At 38.1% G+C, this 24,001-nt stretch overlaps 2 protein-coding genes across 3 annotated transcripts in view; one reads left to right on the forward strand and one right to left on the reverse strand.

Moving 5' to 3' along the window:
• Positions 1-21,262, reverse strand: HACL1 (2-hydroxyacyl-CoA lyase 1). Its single transcript, XM_036401064.1, is given in 18 exon segments — positions 1-1,956; positions 2,341-2,527; positions 3,125-3,232; positions 3,522-3,680; positions 4,822-4,976; positions 5,939-6,040; positions 6,327-6,410; positions 7,816-7,921; positions 9,029-9,164; positions 10,768-10,880; positions 11,406-11,500; positions 12,482-12,559; positions 13,043-13,062; positions 13,065-13,114; positions 15,794-15,874; positions 16,431-16,471; positions 20,089-20,193; positions 21,157-21,262. Coding segments are annotated over 18 exon segments (1,710 nt in total). The 5' UTR covers positions 21,214-21,262; the 3' UTR covers positions 1-1,923.
• The window catches only part of BTD (biotinidase), a 9,936-nt gene continuing 7,162 nt past the window's right edge, over positions 21,228-24,001 (forward strand). The window contains exons 1-2 of one of the 2 annotated variants that reach the window (XM_036401083.1): positions 21,228-21,460; positions 22,321-22,391. The gene's annotated coding sequence lies outside the window, so the exon portion shown is untranslated. The remainder of the gene's footprint in view (positions 21,461-22,320; positions 22,392-24,001) is intronic. The other variant, XM_036401075.2, reaches the window with a different exon arrangement.

Below are 24,001 nucleotides of genomic sequence, written 5' to 3' on the forward strand. Positions count from 1 at the left end.
TTAAAGAAGAAACAGCATGAAAATAACTTTTTATTAATTTTCAAGTATAAAATAGTATTTTCTACGTTTGCTAATCCAATGCAAATTATCTCCCCTGTGGTCAGTTCCAGCATTAACTCTCACAGATATTTTACACCATGATAATGAGTTGTGTTTAATCAGAGAAACATATCAAAATGAATTTGTGAGACAAGAAGAAGAATGAAACAAAAATTAATGTCAAGATTCAACATTGTTCCACCTTCCTTGCAGAGTATCCCAGAGAACACAGCAAATCAGCAACCTTACATTTTTTTGTGAGATGTATCCATTCTAGGATTTTATCCTTTTGCACTTCAGATTATTTCAGATATTATTTCTTTAAGATATTATCTTCCTGTACCAGTGTGCAGAGACTGTCCTACATTCCTCTACCTAACAGTAACCTATGGCCTTGGGCCAGACCCAAACCAAAGTGCCAGACCCAATAAGCCAAGCCTTTTGCAACAAACCTGACTGCAGGCCACAATCCCCTGCCAGCCCAGTGCTTTCTTTCCTTAGGTCATCAAGTGCTTTCCACTAGATAACTAACACTTACTGACAATGGAATAACAGAAAATAAAGCAAGCAAAACCCAAATCAGAGATAGAATATTCCCTTTTGTGCATGTAACAACAAAGAACCTTGCATTTAAGAACAGATGTAAATATAATCTGTTTAGAGTATCCTGCATAGTAACTGTTGTAGGCCATGACAGAAGCATAGACAAAGAACTATTTAATTTCTAAAGTCTGAGCTCTAAGTCAGATTGTCAGATGCAGCAACAAATGAAAACACAGTAGACAGAACGCCAGGCAGGCCAAATATCTGCTCTAAATGTCACCTCTGCATCATAGTGCAGGTGGGACTCTAGGTCTCTATAGAGCTACAGGAAGAACCTTTGTTGTACATTTAGCCAGCCACAGCACAAACACTGGTGGTTGCTTTGTGACACCATCCAAAATTAACATTATGCTCCAGTCTAATAGCTTTTATTGTTGTTGCTCTGGTGAGGGATTTTTTAAATTTTTGTTTTCATTTGGGTTTTTTGGGGTTTTTTTGTGGTCTTTTTGTTGGTGTCACTGTCGATATTTCAGTGATGGTGGTGGTAATGTTTTATTTATAATGCTTCTGATTATAAAGATTTACAATCTATTAATAATGGGAATCTCACTAATACACATGGCCATGTTTTCAGCCTACAGACATGGTGGTGTTTGTGAAGAGCTAAGCTTCAAACAAAAATCCAAGGTTTGCTTTTCCTACAAACACCATGAGTTCCAGTTAGTAAAAACAAATTCAGTAGACAGAAGCTTAGCCCTTGAGCAAGTCTGCATTTTTAATACACTACTTCTACATTCAGAAGAAGCTGAAAAATCAATCTGTAAAATTAGGAAGCTATGACCAATGCAACAGGCTTCAATGCATAATGAGGCCAATCAGGAATTATTCACAACAAGATGCTTTGGTTTGGTCCTTAGAGGACAAAGGTTTTAAAAGTAGAATGGTGGTGTAGTTGGTTAAAAATCAAGCTACTATAATTGCAGACTGGCAAACACTTATATGTTTCAGACAGCATAAAACCCTCACGTTATTCTGTTCATCCAGAACATTCAAGATTTTAATTCAAAGATAATGGGTATTACTCTGAGTAGAAGAAAAAGTATATAATTTTATCATCAGTGTTTGTGTACAATCTGTTAGAAGGCCTGATATACATTCCTATGTGTCTTTCTCATTTTACAATTACCTAATTTCAGCATTTAAAGATTCCTCTCACGGCAGTTCTAAAATCCCACTTGTTCCAATGCTAATGCAAAATACAGTTGTATCAGTCGCACTTCCAGAAAACAACTCAGTTTTGTTTAACATGCTGCCTTGAACCACCATCATCTTCCTCTTCTACTACAGGTTAGAACGAGTCAGCCAGGGAAATTCCTGCAAGCAAAAAAACAAATCAACATAGAATAAAAACCACATCAGAATGGACAAACAGTAAGAGGGAATCCACAGGATATAAAGAGTGCTTAAAAATGGTTCATCTCCTTTGGTCTAGAATGAAAAGAAATAACCTTAAATTCTGGAAACAGTCATTAAGGACACTACACAGCCAGTAGAGGGAAAAACCCAAACAAGCAGATAGCAAGGAAAGCAGATGGCATGGTGTAAAAGGACCTGTTTTTTCCATCTCCCAATTCTATCAACAATCTTTCTTCCTTGCAACCATACTGCCTCCTCTGTGGTTTAAATGATAGTCCCTAAGGTTTTCAGAAGCTTACCACTATGAAGCTTGCAGTAAAAGAAAGGAAAAAACATACACACCTGTTTCTTTCTCTCAGATTGTGGATCAATCATTACATTTATAAGAGAAGGTGTTTGCTTGTCAGACACACTTGCTTTCAGAGCATTCTGCAATTCTTCTGGTGTTTTAGCAAAGTATCCTTTGCCTCCAAAGGCAGACATAATTTTCTCATAGTGTGCATTTGGCAGGAGAGAAACAGGAGGTACACTGTAACAGAATGGAAAACATGACTAATGGCATGGGAAAATTGCCAGGCTGACTAATTTAATTACTTTAGCACCAATTTTAAAGTGCAAGATGGTTATTGTGCTGGCCTGATGAATTCTTCTGGGCTGAAAGAACTATGGTTGCTGTATCACCTAGGATGTGCTTATAGGGTACTGTACTCATTTTTATCTTGTGGAGTCATTCCTCAGCTAAGCTTTAGCTTAGTTCTCTTAGTTCAGAGATCTCAGCTCAGAAGCAGAAGTCATGTGTAAACTCAGATCTCAGGTAATTTTGGAGAGTATCAGGATTTTGAAAGTTACCCACTATGAACTCTGTACTGTGTGGGCTGAACTGCTGCAGGAACCTGAGAAAACTAATAGAGAATCATCTCTCTGCTGCACTGCTGTGCAAACAGTAGGCTGGAATTAGGTTGGCTGTTTGCTTTTGGTAATTCATTCTTACTTATATGAACTTAGCCCAGGACTAAATTGATTTTATAAATATAATTTTAATCTGGATCATAAAGCATTAAAAATTAAGAGAATGACTATTTTGGTCACTTCTTCCATAGTTACATAGGACATTGAAGATGCTTACCATGTAGCAGGGTCACCAAACTTTACCATTTGCTCCCAGGAATTTGCATCCAAACCAGTGTAAATCCCATTGTTGTTCACTACGATTATCAGGATTGGCAAGTTGTATCTGTAAAAAGACACATTTGGAAGAATTCTGAAATACTTGCCCCCTTCTGTAAGATGCTAAGAGTGTAATTTTCCTTACAAGTAAAATGAGAAAAAAAAACCCACTTCCACCTGAAATATGATTCAACCATCACTAGTAAAGCACTACATCCCAACAACATAAAAAATGAGCATGTATGTTTTCTGGCTTGTTTTTATGTGTTTTATGGATGCCTCACCTACCGGCAGTTAAGTTCTTCTAGCTAAAGTGACCCTGAAGAGCATCTTCTTGAGCCAAAAAAACCAGTTACCTGCAGATAGTCTCCACCTCCATTCCAGAAAATCCAAAAGCACTATCCCCTTCTATGCAGACAACTCGCCTTCCAGGTGTGCGGTCCCTGGCTACCATGGCAGCTGCTATGGCAAAACCCAGCCCCACTCCCATGGTTCCAAAAGTACCTGCATCAAGCCTAAAGGGAGAATACAGAATTATTATCCCTTTATTTCTACTCAATCTCTTTAGTTAATTCATGGTGCCTTACTTTTAATACTTTGCCATATAGTATGCAAATACTGTTTTATAAACAATTTGTATAAAGAGATACCACATTTAGAGATTATTAGAGTCAGCCAAACATTTGATAAAACTGCAAATGTTTTAAGTGATATAAACATACTGGAAAACTCAAAATTAAGAACTCTTGTACACTAGTGCCACAATAAAGAACTATTCTCATATGCTTTTAGCTTGCATAGTTACAGTATTTCAAAAACATTCAATTACTGTAGAGACAGACAACATGAAATATTTCTATATTTAATTCCTTGAAAATATAACTATTAGTCTGAAAGCCATTGATTAAATACTGCTGTTCAAATTTTAGTCTTCTGTTCAACCATTTGAAATCAAATTGAAAGCTATAATTTAGTTAGATCATTTCCATCAGAAGCACATAATGGATACAAAAGTACATAAAGCACTAGATTATTCTAGGGTTAACTGCTTGAATTTCCTTTCAGACATGTGCAGTGCAGTCTGAAGAGACAACCAGTAACATTATTGTGTACTTATTTTAAATAAGGGGGAAAATACACACTCTTTCCCCAGCTCTACTGGAAGTACATGGGTGTTGTTGGTTGTTTTGCTCACAAAGCAGTATTTTGAGTACCCACACCTTAGGCAAGCAGGTTTACGTGAAAGCATGCCCAACATATAATCCAATTTTCAAGTTTTCCCTGTTCTTAAGTGTTCCAAAGAAAAACTCTTCATGTGAATTCTTTTCAACATAAGAATCCAAATGATTGCTTTTATTTTTCATCAATATTTACCATAGACTCTGAACACAGAAACAAACATCAAGGTCAGAGAATTGAACACAATGCTCATCACTCCCTTTCCATAAGAAGAGAGCAACTATCACCATTCTGCTGCAGAGCACGCAGAGAATTGTTACTATCTATGACAAGACATCAGTATGTGAATAGAAAACTTTCCTCAATCCCTCTCCCAACATATTATACTTCTGTTTCCCAGGCCATTATTCTTCTTAGCTAAATGAAAATATTTATACAGAAATGTAGCATGTTGAGTCAGAACAGAAGATATCACACCTTTGCCGGGGATAGAAATTTGGAAGCATAGTTCGTCCAATGTCCATGGTGTTTGCTCCCTCACTTACTAAAATGCAGTCCTTGGGTATCAGTTCTCTGATGTGATGAAAGACTGTATAATAATTCATAGGCAGAGATTTCTGCAATGCTAATCCCTTAAAAAGAAAAGATATTAGTAACTCCCATGAATAGAATTTAGGGTGCAAAACAGAGGCACATAAATAATAACGATGGAAATAAAAATCACTCTGCTTCAGGTAAGGCTGAAGTATTTGGTTTTTAAGGCACTGCATCCTACTGATACTACGAACAGTATTGCATCAAGGTCACTCCTTTTGTATCTATCCCGGGGACATAACAAATTTATCAGAGGCTCAACAAGCTCAGCAGCCCTTCAAGAGCCTATCATTAGCAGGAGCTATTAAAACTCAGTTTAACCCAAGAGGCTCATGAAATTTTTCTGCACCAGGCATGACTATTTACAACCCTAAGTGAGCTGTCATCTGTGTGCTAGGAGATAATTCAAAAGAGGAATTTGTTAAAATGACTTTATTTTAGATCCCAGTCTTGGGAACATGCATCTGAAGTTGCAGAATATGAGTTACACAAAGTTAGTTAGTATATACCAAGCATCTGTGGTCTCTTGGCCTTAACAGCTACTTGCTTTTAGCATAGATTAAACCTAGACCGGCACTGCTAAACTGCACAATTACAAACAATGATTACAATTAGAAGAAAACTAAGAATTTGTCTTCACCTAAGCCAGCTTCCACTTGGAGTACTTGGAATATCAGTCCATTGCTTAAAAGCCACTGCCCATAATACAGCAGCTCTGGCTGTTGTCTCCTACTAGTGGCTTTAAGAATCCAATCCCAAAGTGTAATGATTTCTACACAGTTTGAATTCAAACAAAATCATAGAACACTTAACCTATAATGCTTACAGTTCCTAAGCATAAGAAGAGTAAGCCTGTACCAGAATGGTACAAATTTTCAAAGTCTGGGTGACTTAACTGAGAAATAATTGAGGAAGCTGGATATAGACCAGTTACAAAACTGACAATTTATCAGTGCCTGTTATAGCAAGAAATCTTTTAATTTCTTTTATGTCACACTACCTTCGATCTTTCCTCATTGTTCTTTATTTTCCCTCTTAGCTTCTTCCACCACTCTGAATTAGAAGGATATTTCCATGATTTTCTGTTGAATTCTTCTAAGAGCTGGAACAATATTGAAATGTTGTAAAGGGGTCTTTCAACATATTTAAAAGAGAACAAAATATCAATAATAACATTACTAAGAACCATCCCAGCACAATCACAGTAATCAGAATCTTTAACATAAAATTTGAGAATAGACTGGATATACAACACGAATATACTGCCTGAAAAATGGTTTTCCTTGAACAGTTGGGGTTTTTTTCCTTTTATTTTTAACTGGCAAGTTACATCACATGATTCAGAGGAAATTGAGGTCAAAACCAGAGGACATGAGACATTATGTTACCTGCTCAGTCACGGCGTTTATGTCACCTAATAAAGTTGCAGCTGGCCTTACATTATTCCCCAGCTCTTCTGCACAAATATCAATCTGTATTTCAAAAAGAAAAGCAACCATTAACTCAAGGATATTAACCAGAATTTTTTTTTTCAGTTCAAGTGAGGAACATGCCCTAACATACATAGATGTCTAACATGGTCTTCATACCCTGTTTTGGCTGCACAGGTAACTTCTTTGTCTTTCCTTGACATGACATCAGGAAACCCTTTATACAAAGTAAAACCCTATGGTACGTACCTATGTTAATGAAAAGTTATATATGAATAGTTATAATGAAAATGAAAAGTTGTATATATCCTTATGAATGAAAAATTATATATATCCGTAAAGGTGATTGCTTGCTTCTTTCAAGCTCCTGCAGACACTGTAGAACTTTATTACAGCATTGTATGTGAGCTAAAAATCTAGGTTCAGGTATACCTATACAAAGCAGCAATTTTTTCAGAGAAAACTGTGTGTATGCTACTGGACAGTAAGAACTTAATTAGCATGAAGAAACTGAAAAGTAAGTTGCAACTACTGAAGCAAATCTTTCAGTGATGCATGAGCCCTCTAAGGTTACATAAACTGTTATTTTTGACCAGGTCACACAAACAATGAAGTGACTTAGTGTTTTAATAGTAATCTCTGATAGTGAAAAAAATTAAGCGAGATGAAAAAGTGTTGTCTTTAAATTTTTTAGGAAGAGGAATCATAAAATATGTATTATTTGTAAAAGTAATATTTGCAAAAATAATGTGTATTTTAAAAAATTTAGGTTAAAAATTAATGCTGTTGTCAAGTTTGGAACTTTAGACTATGTTCCAGGTCAGCATAAGCAGGAAAGCCAATATGTTGGATCAACTACTACTATTTGATCACAGTCTTGGAGAGGAGATTTTAAGGACAAAATTTAAAGACTTCTCTTTCTAAGAGCTGGCAGATTATCAAATGCATTAATTAGTTTAACAGCCTTTCTTCCTCTTACTTCATTTCTGAGTGACTGAGCTCTTACATTATGACAGGATCTGAAAGCCGTTCTTTTTCAGAAAACAAACAGCCAAGAGAGCAGTATGAAAGATTCCACAATTTCAAAGACAGTTTTCTTTCAATCATAGAAATTCCAATGCTCCAAAGATCACAACAGTTCTGTGAGTCTAACCCTGTATTAGTCAACTGCATAGATGTGTCTGCTCTCCTCATTACAGCAGCACCAAGCTCTTGATACTAGGAACAGTATTGTAAACATTCTTGAAAAAAATAGGAAGTAAAAATAATAATTAAAGATAGCATAAGTATTTCTGGAGAATTGCCATAACTATATGCACCATACTGCACTGTCCATATGGCAGTATTTGCCATATGAAATATGTTACCAAATTTTTTACAATAATTGCTCTGGTCAATGCTAGAACACAGAAGACTTCCATTAAATGATAGTAATTTTCCTGCTTACCTGAATAACCTTTACATCCTGTTGATACCTTGGTGGAAGACCAAAATGCAAAATCCAATTCAACCTTGCACCAAGCAAGATGATTACATCAGCATGCTGTAATGCCCTAATAAAGGGAAATGACAGAAGCAGGTAAGAAGGAATAGCTATTACATTTAACAGTCTTTGCAAAATTAGAAACAACTCTAACCACCATAGCAAACCTAGAATACACATAGAATTCTTCATTCCTCTAAGCTGCTTGCTTAGCCCCAAAACCCTGTATCCTTTTATACAGCCAATCACCAAGCCATTCTAGAGTTAAGAAACTTAAGAAGAAAATTAATTACTATTTTCCTATTACACTGTATATAGGAGAGGAATCATTACATTAGGAGACCAACAAGATGCTAGAATGATGCACAGGTTAAAGCAAAAGACTCACTATTGTGACACTGGCAACAGTGGGTGCCAAAATTAAGACTGGTATGGGCCTCTCAGTTTAGTCTCCCATTAATTTACCTTTCAGATAGGCAGACAATATTTGGTATATTCTTTTATTCTCCATTCTGCCTAGCAGCATGCTTAACAGTGATAAAGCTAATATGCTCAGCAATGGACAGCATTTTACTTTCAGGGTATATAAATGCTCCATCTGCAAACTGACTAGGGTTCTTAGAGTCCGTTCACATTAATTTTGCCAAAAGCCAAAAATCATTTTAAACATAGTCGTTCAGAGTAGTTTGAAATATCTTACTTTTCTTTATAAATAAAGTGCAATTTAGCAATAGGGTATTGCAAACACCACACAGAAACAACAGCTGGCAAAACTTCAGCTGCAACATGGGCAGCTCAAGCTCCTGTTTACGGTTTTAAAGTAAAAAGAAAGAGTTTGTCTAGTGCACGAAGTTAAATGTTTAACATAAACTGTTTGCCAATTCTGTTTTATGTTACAAGATACACACTAGGAACATTAATCCATCTACTTGCCATAGGTTTCATAGCTACAGAATATAATATATCTCAAAGTATCTTCCTGGTCAGTATTCTAAAGTGACCCACTTAAATCTGTTGTCCCTTTTCCAGCAGGATCTCCAGTGCTCTACAGTGAAGTGCAAAACATAGTTAAAAAAATTTTTGTGGTATGAATTTTCTCTTCCCTGGCATCTGTAGCCCACCAAAATTCCTACTTGTTTCTCATCTGTTAGGATTAGAAGCCTTGCTTTATATTTACGTTGATCTTGCTGCAGCTACACAATTTGGATGGTTATCAGGAACTACTCCTTTTGCCATTGGTGTAGGCAAAAAAGGCAGTCCACAAAGGTCCACCAACTTTCTGATGTTGTTTTCAGCATGTGAATAAGCAGCACCTAAATGAAATGAAATTAAAGAGACTGCTTAATACTACAGAAACCAACTGTATTTGCTTGCACTTCAATTAAGTTGATTACATTATGGCACAAAGAGTACAGTTTCCCATTATGAACTCTGTTACTTTTCATTTTGAAGAACTCAAAACTAAACATGCCAAATCACAGATATCTGCAGTTAAAATTTCACATATTTTCGACAAAAATTTTGTTTGCTTGGCTTTTTTGTAAGACTTCAGCTGAACTCTTTTATCAATTTTTATGAAGCAGGGCAGGGAAAAATAGGTGATCTTGTTTATTTAAAATGCCAATTTTTTAGTGAGTGAAATTTGGTATTATGGGACAGAGACTTTTGCAGCAGCAACACGAGATGATCTTTATGTCGTGTCAGTCATTTCTTGCTTACCCCTTGCTCCGTAACAACCTGCCCAAAGACTCTACTAGAAGCCTTTAGTGAAAAGAGAGAAGCACAAACAAGTCCTTGCAAAGGTGTATGTTTGTGCACACATTTCCTGTGATGCTGCAGCAGTACATGGCTGCTGAATTAAGCTTGCCCAGGCAATCTGGATTAACTGACAGGTCCTTGTGCAATGGCTTGAATCTATGAGTCTTAAATCCTGAAAAATATACTTTTGCAAATCTTTAAAAAGAAGTTCTGCTAACAACAATATATAGCACAAAGTCCAGGCACATTTGTTGAGTAAATTCTCAATTGCTGACATAGACAAAACACATCATTTTTTTTTTGAGTTTTCCACCTTTCGCTTTCAAAGAACACCCTTTTCTTCCTGTGTATCCAGCCAGAGAGAAAAAAAAACAACGCATAATCTCTTCTGATCTACCTTCTGTTTTCAATTTCATTACCTAATCAATCATAAGATGCATCTCATTTCAATCACTGCACTCCCCAATTAAACACAGACAGAGATCATTCCCCATATCTGCAGGAAAACAGCCCGGGTTAAATGAGCTGGTTATTTTAATTCTCTTCCTAGCTGACCTGTATCTTCAACAGGAACACCACTGCACTGGCTAACACTCCACAAGGAGGCATAAAAGAAGTGAACTAGCACAGAAAATAATTACTCCCCATCTCCAGGAACTGATTAGACTGGCAGAGTACAAAGAAAAGTCTGTAAAGCAGCAACAGCAGCAGTATTTGCTGTGTTGCTGTACATCCCCACACAGGTAGGCTGGCACTTTCAGCAAGAACCAGAAAAATTACCTTATTACTCTGATTCTTGCTATATATGCCAGAGCAGAGAATATAATTTCTTTAATAGAATTTAAATTGCTTGGAATTTTGGAAGTGATCCCTTGGTCTTGGCTCTAGAAAACAGTTATCTGATTTTTTTTCTACATGAACTTGTATTTTATCAATTGATTTTCCTTTAAACTAGATTAAAAATAAACCATTAAAGAACAGAAAAAAATTCTAAAACCAAAGAACATTTTAACATTAAATTCCAAAGAATTTTGTGTTTTTACTACTGGTTGGTTGGTTTATTAGGGTAAAAAGAAGATAGGTAACACTTCTGGGGAAGAGCAATCACTGTTCTTGTCCTGAACATGCACAATTCAAAGCTACAACAAAGCATTCTACCTTTGCCAATGATGAGCAGAGGCTGCTTGGAAAGAGCAATGACAGAGGCTGCTTTGGATACAGCAGAGTGTTCAGCCAAGCTGATGGGAGGTGGCAGGCAGCATTCCGTGTACCTGCAGCCAAGCAAAACAAAAGAGGCTCTTTAAAAAATGCAAAACAAGAAATGCTGAAAGACAAAACCTATTGTTTAGCATAAAATTGCAGTTGCTACACACCATGTCACAGAATTGATTAGAACAGGAAATACTTTTTTCAAAACAGGCTTTGAAGTTTTCCCTCCTTGTCTCTTTAATCTTGTAGGTAGTTTTGTTTCAGAGATTTACAGAGTGACATAATTATATTACCATATTAACTCATTCTTTTTTGCACATTTCATTACAAACTGTAACATGTATACATATAATATAATAATATTATAATAATAATATTTCATTATTACATTAAATTACATTAATGTTACGTAATGTATTATAATAATAATATTACATAATTGCATTACATAATAATATACATCCATATGTAATATGGGATGTCACATTTAGAGGCTGGATTTTCTTGTTTTAGGAAAGAAATTGACCTATAAATGAATTTTCTTTTGTTCAGTAACTTTAAAAATAATGAACGTAATCTTTACGCACTTGACAGAGCTCTTATTCACCTGAAGATTCACAAAATCCCCGGGTATGTCAATATAGCAGGAACCTGGACGACCATACATACTGGTTCTTACAGCCTAGAAAACATACAGTCACACTTTTAATCACTGTTTGACAGGATTTTAAAAATATTTATACTTGAAAAAGCAAGAAAACTCTGCTGTAGGCAGACAAGGTGTACAGTTTCATTTTGCTGATTCATCACAGTGGAAGCTTTCATGGATTTGTACCAACAAAATAAATTTTTGATAGCTATTTACACTTTCTCTTATATACCAGCTGGAGCCTTTCAGCAGATGTACAGTATTAGACTCTAAATTCTTTGGTTAATTTGCAATGAGACAATGGCTTTATCAGCTGTTATGTTTGGAGATACAAAATTAAATATTCATGATGAATTCTACTTAAAGTAGCACAAACAGAGTAAAGCCAAGATAACCAATGCCTCTGTTTTCTATTACTTTTGATCCCAGTTCTTCTATTGCAGGTAGATGCTCTGCTGAATCTGCACTTCTGGAAACAGAATGACTGTATACAGAATTTAGGCTGACATGGCTGAAGGGCTGCTACAGCAGTACCAAGAGACTTCTCTAATCCTCTCTGAAGCACTGAGATAAGAATGTGTTTTTTCTCACTCTCAAAAAAACCCAACAGAGCAACAACCAGACTCAAACCCCAAACACAACCATCTCCACTGCCCTCCTCCAAATCTCCTTCACATGACAATGATAAAACAGCTGAAACATTAAATTTCTAGTTATTGCATCTCTCCCTAAAAGCATTTATTTCACAAAAATTTTCCAACTCTATCTGAAGCTAACAAAAATCACTGCAGGGATCATTAAGCATCTGACTGGACTAGGATCTATTTCTAGCCTATTCCATAGCATTGTTCATAAGGCAGAACCTCCCCAGTTGTTAATTTACTCAATCAACCATCACTTCCTTTCTGCCAGAGCAAATTACTTAGAATAACAACTATACAAAAAGAAACCCTCAAAACCTAAACAGGAGACAGTTACCTGAGGTTCTGTTGTTCATTTTGTATTTTTTCATACCTTTTCAATAACAGCAGGAATAGCTTCCAGGCTGCTTGGGCGGACAGACAGCTTGCTGTACAGCCTGCCAGCTTCAACCTGAATAAAGGTAAATAACATTGTATTGATTTATCAAAGTAATTTTTTAATTTCCACATGAATAAAATTAAAGAAATGACAGATGAAAACCAATGAGGTGGAAACTTCCCCATAGAAAAATGCAGTAGCAACTGGTGAAAACTGTCAAGACCATACTCATTCCTCATGTGCTTAAGTTTTTGGCTTTTTTTTTCTTCCCCCATAAACTGGTTTATTTTCTTGGACATTTTGCTTTTGTCCTTCTCAGAACAAACAAAGGTAATTTATACTAGCTGAAAACCTAAAATAGAGTATGAATTCCAACATGAAGGCAATATGCTGTATTTACGCAATGTCAATTTTAAACCAGTAGATGGAGCAAATCAACAGCATTATAAGATCTGCTAGGAAACGTTAGTGTTCAGAATTGTTTTTCCTACAATAATGAAGAAACAAGAATTATTTAACTGAAACCTTCCTGTAGAAAGCTATATGTCTGTATACCTGTGGGAATTCTTGAAAGCTCCCATGGTTTCCTGATTTCTGTCAGAAGAACCGCCAATAACAATCAAAGGCCTAGGAAAGTTAAAAAACAAACAAAAAAATTTAAAAACAAACAAAACCCCCTATCAGTATACATATATACATATAGCATCCTCAGATCCGTACAAGAATAGATAAAGAATACAAAAATGGATTCTAAATATCAGAGTGTCAGCCAGTAGCCTTCCCAGCAGCTTTTGGGTCAGCCAGTTTTGGGACAATTTGGCCATATTAAGTGACTTGGATCATAGAAATTCTAAAACCAAATCCCATTGCAGGCAATTTTCATTTAAATTTGAAAATATGGTGAAAATATGGTGGTTTGAGGGAATGATAACACCTAATAAGAACTTAAAAAGTATTAAGTGGTCCAAAAAGTATTAAGATGTGTCTTTATAAAGGATACTGTAACATGCACAAGCACTAGAACTAAAAAACAAGCTAGGATACAATTTTTCAAAAAGATTATGCTTTCTTCCTATACAATTTGGAACACAGCTAAGTTAGCTGGCTGAGAGCACAACTCCCTGCATTTTGCTTTTAGTAAAAAAACTCCAAAACTGAAAAAACCAGACAAAAAATTAACATGCCTGCAAGCAGTCCTGAACTTAAATCAGTTCACAGCTAAGCAAGGAAGGCAGTATTGCTTTACCATGAGGTTATACATTCCACAGGAGCACATTTTTACTGTAATTTCCACAAAATATAATAAATAATTTTCCTACAGTGAATGAAAACCTGTCTTTTATTCAAATTGTAGGTCAAACTCCTTAAAATGCTAAGTGCCGAGTCAACAGAGCAAAGTTGTTTTATTAATCTCCTTGTTCCTCTACACTATATTGAAATATTGGGTCTATAGCTTTCTAGGCTTTTTCTCTTAAACAATTTCTCTTCAGAGATGGCCTTATAGACTGCATTTATCTATACAATGTATCAAGCTCAAACATTAGCAGTGAGTTCCATGCATAATCCTAAATTTAATCAGCCATAAGACTTGGGGATATGTGTATCTAGATCCGAGCTTCATAACCAGGCCATTTCTCTGCCATACATCAAAAATCTCAGTTCTAATCCCCTGGAGCAGTGAAATGAGAACTTCAGGCTGCATCTTACTTCCATGAAAAATCTTTATGGAAAAACTCACTTGATGACTGCTCTACACATTTCATTCTGCTTCATCCCCTCAGCAAAATGATTATTACTATCCAAGACTGTTTGACAGCAACAAACCCTATGTTCCTCTCACTTGCCTTTTCCAAATTTATTTAAATATTTTAATGAACAAATTAACTACTACTTGCCAATAATGAAATACAATTACAAAACTGGTCTACTATTTAGAAAGCCAACTCCAACAGCTATTTCTTGAAAAGATTTAGTTTTGCCTTTGAAGTTTTAAATAATTCTAACTAGAAGTAAGTTTTTCCCTCAAGGAAATCATTGTAGTACTGTCACAATATTGTAGACATTTTGAAGAACAGTGCTTATAAAGTAAGGCAAAAAATAGTGAAGCAGACAGAACATTTGACTGTAATGAAACTAATAATGGTAAGTCTTATGGGCTTGCAGGAGAAGAAATTCAGTAAACTGATAAAAAATTTAACCACAATTCAGCATGCTTGTGTTTACTCCAAATCTTACCAACTAGCACACACTTGTTTTGGAATCTATTGTCACAGCCAGAATGAGGCACAAAATCTTGCTCAGAATGAGGCAGGACAGGAGGCAGCAGCATGGCAGGCAATTTTTAGCAGGAAGTATCAAGAGGTTTTACCCTTGAAAATGCAGTTTACCCTCAAAAATGTCTCCTGCAAATCCATAAGTAAATTACATGTACACTTCTTTCTTATAATCAAACTCCTGACTGTTCAAAAGCAAGGTTTTTCTATAATCTTTTTTAGTCTAAGGTCAAATAGTGACAGCAAAACTTTAGTCAATAACTCATTTTTTAAAAGAAGAATTTAAACACTTAGAGGACATTTTTCAAAATGTCAGATTTGATTTGTAGTGTTCCCATTACTGAGCTTCCCTCGTCCATCAGCCACTGCTAATTCAGTGTTCCAGTGTTCACACTGCTCTGGATCTCATTCTGTTCTGTGAACACATCTGCTTGGTATTGCTACAGCTTCTTCCCAAATTCCTCAGTACAGCTTTCTGAACAGCTTTCAGTGGCAGACCAGACAAAGCTGTCATGTCTCACTGAAGGCTTCCAGGAGTAAATACTATCCCTCTGTACATCATTTAATTCAATGCTTAATTACTGCTCTAAATGTCAGCGTGGGGAGCAAATAGGGATTTTAACAATGCAGTTGTCAATTTATTCACATACGAAATATAGTAATTCAAAGGCAGTATGAATTTAAATTTAGGAAACACCTTTAAGATGATCTCCATGATCATGAGAGCATTACAGGCTAATATTGACTTCACTTTCAGACACAACCAGCTATACTGGTATTGATACAACCAGCTATACTGATAGATTTTCTAATATATACACAATGGGGTAGGACAAAACCAAGAATTTTATCCATGAGAATACAAAAAATGTAACTAAATTAATTTTAAGGTTGATAAAGGAAGAATTCCTTTTTTCCCCTTTCATGCGGATAATGAGAAAATTAAAATACTAAATACTGTGGAGCTCAACATCTGAAACAAGTAACAACACACAACTATTGGAATTTTAAAGGAAAAATGCAGTTAAATTACCAGCAGTTAATAGTTGCATTTGCCATCCCACCAAGGGTGTGTAAGAAACCTGGACCGGACACTACAAGACATACTCCTGGTCTACATAGAAAATACAAAAAGAAAAAAAGAGGAAGAGAGAAAAGGAAAGTGAGCATAGAGAACACCAAATAAATAATCAACAAAAATTAGTAAGGTGCTGAAATATAGAATATCAAAGTTTTACTCATGTCATTTACTCATGTCAATGGCTAGGAATTTGTATGAATGACTAAAGGTAGACATGAAAATCAGAAATTATGAAGCTGTATCAATCCAATTAGAAAGGCAAGTGAACAATTATGTGCCACCCACACAGACATGGGCAATATACACAGGCTTATCCTGACACAGCTCTGACTTCTTCTATCACATTTGCTCTGCCATCTAACGTTTATATTCAATTTGGTAAACTTATGTTTGCAGTTTTCTCAACTGTACTTTATCAGCAGTTCCCAATTAAGAAAACTCACACTGGAAGAATTGCATCTGATTCAACACAAACTTTACTCAAATTTAATTCAGGCAGAGGCTCTTGCTATTCCAGGTGATAAAATAAAAAATTATAATTCTTAACTAGTGAGCATTTCTTAACAGCTTTGCACACTTCTTTACATACCTGCCAGTCAAATATCCAACAGCAGATGCAGCATAACAGGCCTGTTGAAAATATTGGTGTTAATGATACTATTATTATTATTATTTATACATTTAATGATATTTTGTACATAACTTTCAAGAAAAATACTGAAAATAAGCAGGTACAGATTCCTCCCTGACTATAAGAGCTTAAATATAAGTAAAACTCCATTTCACCCTTCCCATTATTAGAAGTGTCCATGAAGATTAATATGAAAAATCAAGACTCTTCTCCACTTCTCTCCACATTTCAGGCTCCTTTTGTCACAAGATATTACATTAGGATTATTTGGGAATTGAAAAAGAAAAAAATCAACCAGATCAAAAAACCCAACTAAAACCAGGGCAAAAAAATAAATAGAACAAAACATGAAAGTTCTGCTTTCCACTGCCTTCTGGATGAACATGGAAGAGGGACTTGCAAGAGGAAGACAACAAGCAGAAATGCAGCCATTCTGAATTGTATTTCAGAAATCAAGCAAAAGGTTGAAATCTCACATTGGAGAGAATAATTAGATGATTTGGGATCATCTTTCATAAGTTGAGCTGCTGAAATACTTCTCACTCTGCTTTGGTACCACACATTTAAAGAAAAATTATGTTTTGAATAAAAATCACAGAAGTAACACCTACAACATGTGTTGGCATACCTCATCAGCAGTGTTATTGCAGAGTATGTTTTTAAGCTATTCCTGTACTGATATTAAACATTTGGATATAAATGTCACCTGGTAAAATGACAGCATGTGATCAAGAAGTTTACAGGTGACACCAGAACTCAAGATTTCACGTGTGACATTGCCCAGTCTCTTATATTTTCATATTCCTGTCTTGAAATCAGCAAGTTCAAAAAAACCCTAATTTTGCAATATTTTGTAATTTTTTAAGTAAGCTTCTGGCCTTAGAACCTGCCTCTTTCATTTTTAAATAGAGTGGAGATTTGATTTTAATTATAATTGAGTACTCTGATGATAAGACACCCACTTTGGTTCCAGCTGCCATTATTAAAGGGTTCTTTGAGCCTGATTCCCTTCACAGCTGCACCAACTCCAGCATATTATATGCTCACAACTAACTCAGGATACAAATATCAAGAGATTGCTTTGAATATGTAGTGATAATTATTATTAAAGATTAAAGAACTAACATAAGTAATGTGTTTTGTTAACAAATACATATAGTAAAGGGGGTTTTGAAGTTTAGAACTGAGCTGGGAGCTGGGTTATCAGTCTTGTAAACAACTGCAACAATCTCTAATTACTCAAGGAGAGATACAAAAAACACCCGCCCCTGTGAAGTTGCAACACAGTTTTCACTGTTCAAAGGGCATGTGGGTGCAGGTGAGCTGCTTCTGGCAAACCCACACCATGTTACAGGCCACAGGAGAAAGGCTTATGCGTATTGGTAGTGGTACTTGAGCTCCATGCTTCCCTCAGGTGTTCCTATTCTGCAGTTTTATGAGCTTTTCACAGAATTATTAAGGTTGGAAAAGACCTCCAAGATCACTGAGTCCAACCTGTGACCCATCACCATCTTGTCAACTGGAGCATGGCCCTCAGTGCCACATCCAGTCATTTTTAAACACCTCTAGGGATGGTGACTCCACCACCATCCTAGGCAGAATAAGAACACAAGGATGCCAAACAGCAAGTATGCTGCTTGATTATTATCTCATTATGAGATTTTATTGTGTTTTAACTGGTTTATGGGCCCTATTTCCTATGAACACTACTAATTAAAATATTATCACTTTTACAAGGAAATCCTTTTGCTACATCTGGCCTAGAAATGAGGTAGAAACTCAACTCCTGGAAAAAAAATCCCTTAATTTTCCATATATCATATACAGCTGCCTTCACCAATAAAGGTGGCAGCTGTATGTATACACATCCTCCACAGCCAGACCACACCACTGAGACATTTAAAACTATGACATGTACCTATTGAGTATATCATGAATATACTATATATATATAACCTTTCACCCTTTGCCAAGAAATTACTCTACTACTCACTGAGGAAAAGAACAAACCAAAACTCACTACAAGATGCAGCTTCATTCATCCTTTTTGACTCCCCAAACAAGAGAAATCCTGACATTTTAACCTTAAAACAGTCTTTGTGCTGTTTTTATTCTACTAACAAAAGCAGCTCATAATTAATCAGCAGAATGTTTTTTGCCTCCTTCATCTAGTAGAGACTAATAAATAGAACAGCATCTCGTTTGGCAGTGCAAAGCAATCTTCTCTGTTAATTACAGACACATGAGGAAATTAATTTTAATCATGTTAGTAACCACAGCTAAAACTAGAATATTTGCTAAATGGCCTACAGCAACATAAAGATTGTGCTGAATTCCCAGTTCTTCAAGGACTCAATACACCTTTTAAATATGTTTGTCTATGTTTGCCTCTCTCATATGTTACAGATTTTCCATAGAGACATGCATTCCTCTAAATTCTCACATTCCAATAGAACAATGTAGGGATCAGACAGCAAAAACATACAGCTCAAAACCACCTGATTTAGAAGAAGTACTGTAACAATACTGTGTTGAGGACTGGGACAATCCTAAAGATTATTAGCTAAGTAAGTTAAGGAAAACTGGCAACTGCTGTAGATCAGGTGTGGGAAGTTGCTGGCGCCTCTGCCACCAGTTCAGCAGCCAGCTCACCATCTTGTGCAGCAACCCTTCAAAACAACAAATAATCCCAAGGTTATCGTCAGTCTGAGATTACCCAAGGAATTACTGAGATTAAAGAGTTTCTACTGTGGGAAACCAAACAAATGCAGAACTAGCAGCACAGCACCAAAATCCTGACCAGCTTGGCTCTTTAATTGCTGACACCTACACAATAAAGCTGAAATATTCATAAATAAGAGAGTCTATGTTCATGGTTGATTTTGAGCACTTGGAAGCATTATTACTTTCTGTGGTTTCCTTTTCTGTGAGCTTTTAAAACATAGTTAAGGAAAAAACCCCTAGAATTATTAAAATTGTCAGAACAAGTTTATCAGTCAACAGGAAAACTTTCCTCTTTGGGCACTTAAGAACATCACCTAGACAGGGGGAAAAAAAGTAAAGGAGCAGATAATAAAGTCCTAAAAAGAACTAAAATACTACCAGTTAGAATAAGAATGATAATATTGGGAAGTGTGTAGAAAGTGATAGAAAAACAAAATGCCCTGGATGACCATCTCAAAACCTGGCAGATAATATCTGACAGTACATCTGTCAGATGCACATCTGTCAGACAGTACTTGAAGGATATAACTTTTTATAATTTTTTTGTTCTCCATCACATGTAGTCTTTAAATTATTTTTTTCTTTTTTTCCCCCTCTGCTATCCTTGCTCCCTTATTGGAGAATAGCATTGTTAAATGAAAAGAAGATGCAATTCCTTTAACAGAAAAGGAGGGGCCACTTTAAAATGGAAGTGGGGAAAGAAGGGCACAAAGAAACACTCAACCCAATGCACCAATGTTCTCCATTATTCCAAAACAACAGTGGCTGCTCCTGTATAGGTTTTTTAAAGGAAAATTCAGAGACCACATTCTTTCTAGTAAGAAAAACTGGCTTTCATTCCATTGTGAAACAGTTAAGGAAAGGGTTGGTCCCAGTACAGATATATACTTACAGCTTGCTCATTTCTCATTCCCACATATTTTATTCCAACTGCCTGGGCTGCAATTGCAATTTCAATGACTGGAATACCAACAATGCCAAACATGTATTCAATATTCTATAAAGAAAAAAGTTGAGAAAAGTCAGACTGTTTTTTCCCAAAAGACAGCTTTAATAAGCACATGCCAAACACAGACATGCTAACTACACAGGAAATCTAAAACTAAAATGTAACATAGTCACAGAGAAGCTCACAGGTCACTGTGGAAACATCAGCTGATGTTTGCAGCTCAGCCCTCGGTGGTTGTGAAAGTGCTGGGTTTTGGGAGTCTACAAAGCCCAGTCTATTTTGGGAGTGGGGCAATGGTTCAGTGCCTCAGTCCAGGTGTGTTTAGCGCTTTCCACTGAGCAATTCTTACCTGGGACATCCCTGCTGTGTCACTTTTCTGATTCTCATTATGTCAGCCTCCTCTACTCTGACAATGCCTCATGGCACCTTGTGCTTTTACACTTTCACAGAAAATTAACGGCAAAAAGCCCCCAAGAAATGGCTGGGAAAGCACCGTCCCCACGGAAACACAGCGATGGAGAAGACTACGTTTATCTGGATTACAACTGAACTACTTTTCCATGTTTCACAGGCCAAACGCAAAGTCTTCTCCCAAGACCCGTGCCAGCATCTCGAGTTTAGAGGCCACACAGAGTTTTCGTCGCTGTAAGGAGGCGCAGGCGGCACATCCATCCAGCTGTCACGGGCAGAGCCGCAGAGGAGCCCCGGCATTGCTTGGTGGTAACGGGGGATGGCTGAGCTCGGGAATGGGGCAGGCCCGGGAATGGGGCAGACTCGGGAATGGGGCAAGCCCTCCGGAAGAAGGGAGTCAGTGTGGGCCTGGGGAAGGCCGCCCGGGGGCCGGGCCGCTGCCGGAGCTGGGCGGCGGAACCTCCGTCCCTCCCTCTCCCTCCCTCAGAGCGGTGGGGGCGAGCCCTTTCCGTCGGCCCCCGGGAAAGTCCGGCCGCGCACATTCATTCGCTGCAGGCTGTCCCGGCCCGCAGGCTGCCGGTTCCCGCCCCGCGCTCTTACTTGCGCCCTGAGGGCCTGGGCGATGAGCTGCGCCCCGCTGACCGCCTCGCTCTCCATGTCGGCCCTGCTGCCCCGGCCCCGCCGCCCACCTGGAACGGGCCGGACCGGGCCGCGACCGGGGGCGAAGGGTGTGCGCACTGACTGACAGGCGGCTCGGCCAATCAGACAGCGAAGGGGGCGGGCCCGAGGGACCCGCCCCTAACCCTGCTGGCGGGCGGCGCGGGGCGGAGACCGGGGTAGCTTCCTATTGGCCAGCGCAGGCAGCCAATCGGAGGCCGAGAGGCGCCGGCCCTGCAACGTGAGGGTCGCGGCGCGCGGGGGTGGGAGAGGGACCCGGCCTGGTGGTCCCGGGGCGGGCCGGGAGCGGAGTGGGCCGGGCTGGACCGGGGGGAGGGATCGATCTATGGCTGCAGGACCAGCAGCGGCCCCGGTGGCCTCCGGGGCAGCCGTCCCGGAGCGCTCCGGCTGTGTGGGGCTGGTCAGAGGTGGCGAACGCAAGCGGGGCAAAGTCCGGGGCTTGTGTGAGGCGCCGGTGCCCGGCGCTGGAGAGCAGCCGGGAAAGCGCCGGAGGAGTGCGAAGCACCCTCCCAAATTCCCGGCTGAGGGATGGCGCACGCCCCTCTGCCCGGCTCTGCCCATCGCGGGACGTGTCGCTGCAGTGACACAGGTGACAGCACGTCCTCGCCTCACGGTCCGGCTTGTCCGGGCCACCGCCCGGATTGTCCAGCCGAACCACTGATGATAGCAGCGCTCCATTCGCCCTCACTCGCCGAACAACAAAAACACACATAACAAAACACCGATGGCATAGATAGCAAAAACCTTCACAAAACCTACATTATAAAATGTATAAAATTATAAAATACTGTAATATAATGCAGCAAATAAAAGCAGTAGACACGAAGTATCAGTGGAAAACACCTTGATTTTCACTATATTTTATGTATTTTTAAAATACGTTGTATAATATATAGCAAAATGGCAGCAACATCACAATCCATGGTTGTCATTCAACCTAAAAACCACTATTTTTCATGGCCAATTGAATATTTACCTAGTGAGCATTACTGTTTATGTTACTATTATTACTCTTAATGTTGCTATTTATGTTACTATACTATATGTTGGGCATAGCTTAACATAGATTTGCTATTAATCACTCAGGAGGACCCAGACTAGTGCTGTGCTACCTCTGTTATTTCAAGATTCTGAGTGGAGAAGTGTGAAGAAGAAGGGTATGTGTTGCTTTTCTCTGTGTATACATCCAGGTGTGGTGACAGGTGACAGACTTCTAAGCTTCCAAAGTTGTTGAGAAGAGAGTGACTGGATGCTTTACTTCACAATACACTGAGATCAGATGGTTCTGAAAAGGAAAACAGGCTGCAGTGTGACTGGGGAGGAAACTTGGCATCCAAACTTGGACACCAGTCTTTTTACCCTTTGTGGAGAACTACAGCTGGAATATTGTGACTGCATGACAGTAATACTGCTGTGAAATATTTATATTTGGATGACGTGATCCTGCTGAAGCTTGTCTGTCAGGCAAAAGACCACATAAATCACAGGAAAGGGACATAAAAAGAGATAGAATTGTAAAGTATTTCTGGTAATGAAAATTTAAACTCATGGCTCAGGTGAGGTGACAGCTCTGTAGATCCTAAGCAAATTAACTTCTCTTCAAGGAGAAGATTTATGAGATGGCGTGACATCTTCCAATAGTAAAAACATCCAGAGTGTGGCAGAGACATATTTGGAATCTCAACAGCCCCAAGGGCTGAGTAAACCCTATTGGTATCCTTATTTTGGCTGGAAAGTTTAATACACCCAAGCCCAGCCCTGGGGCTTGTCATGGCTCTGTGTGTTAGAAGCAATCCATGAGAGAGCAGAGTCCTGTTTAAGCTGTCAGACAGGGGAAAGGCTTTAGGGAGCACTCACACAAGTGCTCAGCCATCATCTGTAGGACTGGCAGTAATCACAACCCAGAGGACTGGAGACTCAGAGGAATTATTTTAGTTATTTCAGTTGCCCCAGATTCAGCCAGATGGGGTTGTGTAGTTGCTTCTTCAGTGCTAAACCTCTTGTGCATCTAAATGAGTTAAAGATTCAGATTAGTACTTCTGAGTGTTTCTGACCATCAGGAAATGAAATGTGGTAGAAAAATAAGACCTCTCCAAGCATGTTTTTAAAACGCAACATTTTACAGAGGCTTGTTACCTGTTGGGTTTTTTTTTTAATTAGTATGTTTGGCTTTTAAAAAAGGCAGTTTTTCTAATGCATAGCAATTCCATCTCATGATCTGAAACTCTCCCAACTTTTTCCGTCACTAGTAATGATGAATTCTAATTACATCTTAGTTGACAACTTTATTAAGGAGCAGCTGACTGGAACCCATTCCTGCCCTAAATAGGCATTTTGGCTTTGAAGGGGTGACAAGAAATAGAAAAGAGAGTTTTGTCAGTGACGTGCAGCACAGCTTGTTTATTTTCAGTATGTTCCTTAACTGCGAGAGGTTTCTCACCCCTGAACTCCCTCCTCCTGCAAAGTTGAGCTGCACCGGACAAGGAGGCCCCTCCATTCTCGGCATGCATTGCCAAATCACCCCCCAAAAGTACCAAATGTTTTCCTCAACATGCAGAATAGCAACGATAGCTTGTCATACATCACTTTTCAAAACTGTTTACATAAATACAGTATCTTTAATCCATCTGATTACAGAGAGGCCAAGGTTTTATTCTGTTTTCATCACACTTTAAATACATTTACCCTTGAAGGCATGTATGTATGGACACATTGGCTAATTAAAACTCAAGGAAATAGGAATATATAGTTGAGCTTAGCAGCATTG

This window comes from Molothrus ater, chromosome 1, assembly GCF_012460135.2.
Source record: "Molothrus ater isolate BHLD 08-10-18 breed brown headed cowbird chromosome 1, BPBGC_Mater_1.1, whole genome shotgun sequence".
In the NCBI taxonomy this organism is placed as follows: domain Eukaryota; kingdom Metazoa; phylum Chordata; class Aves; order Passeriformes; family Icteridae; genus Molothrus; species Molothrus ater.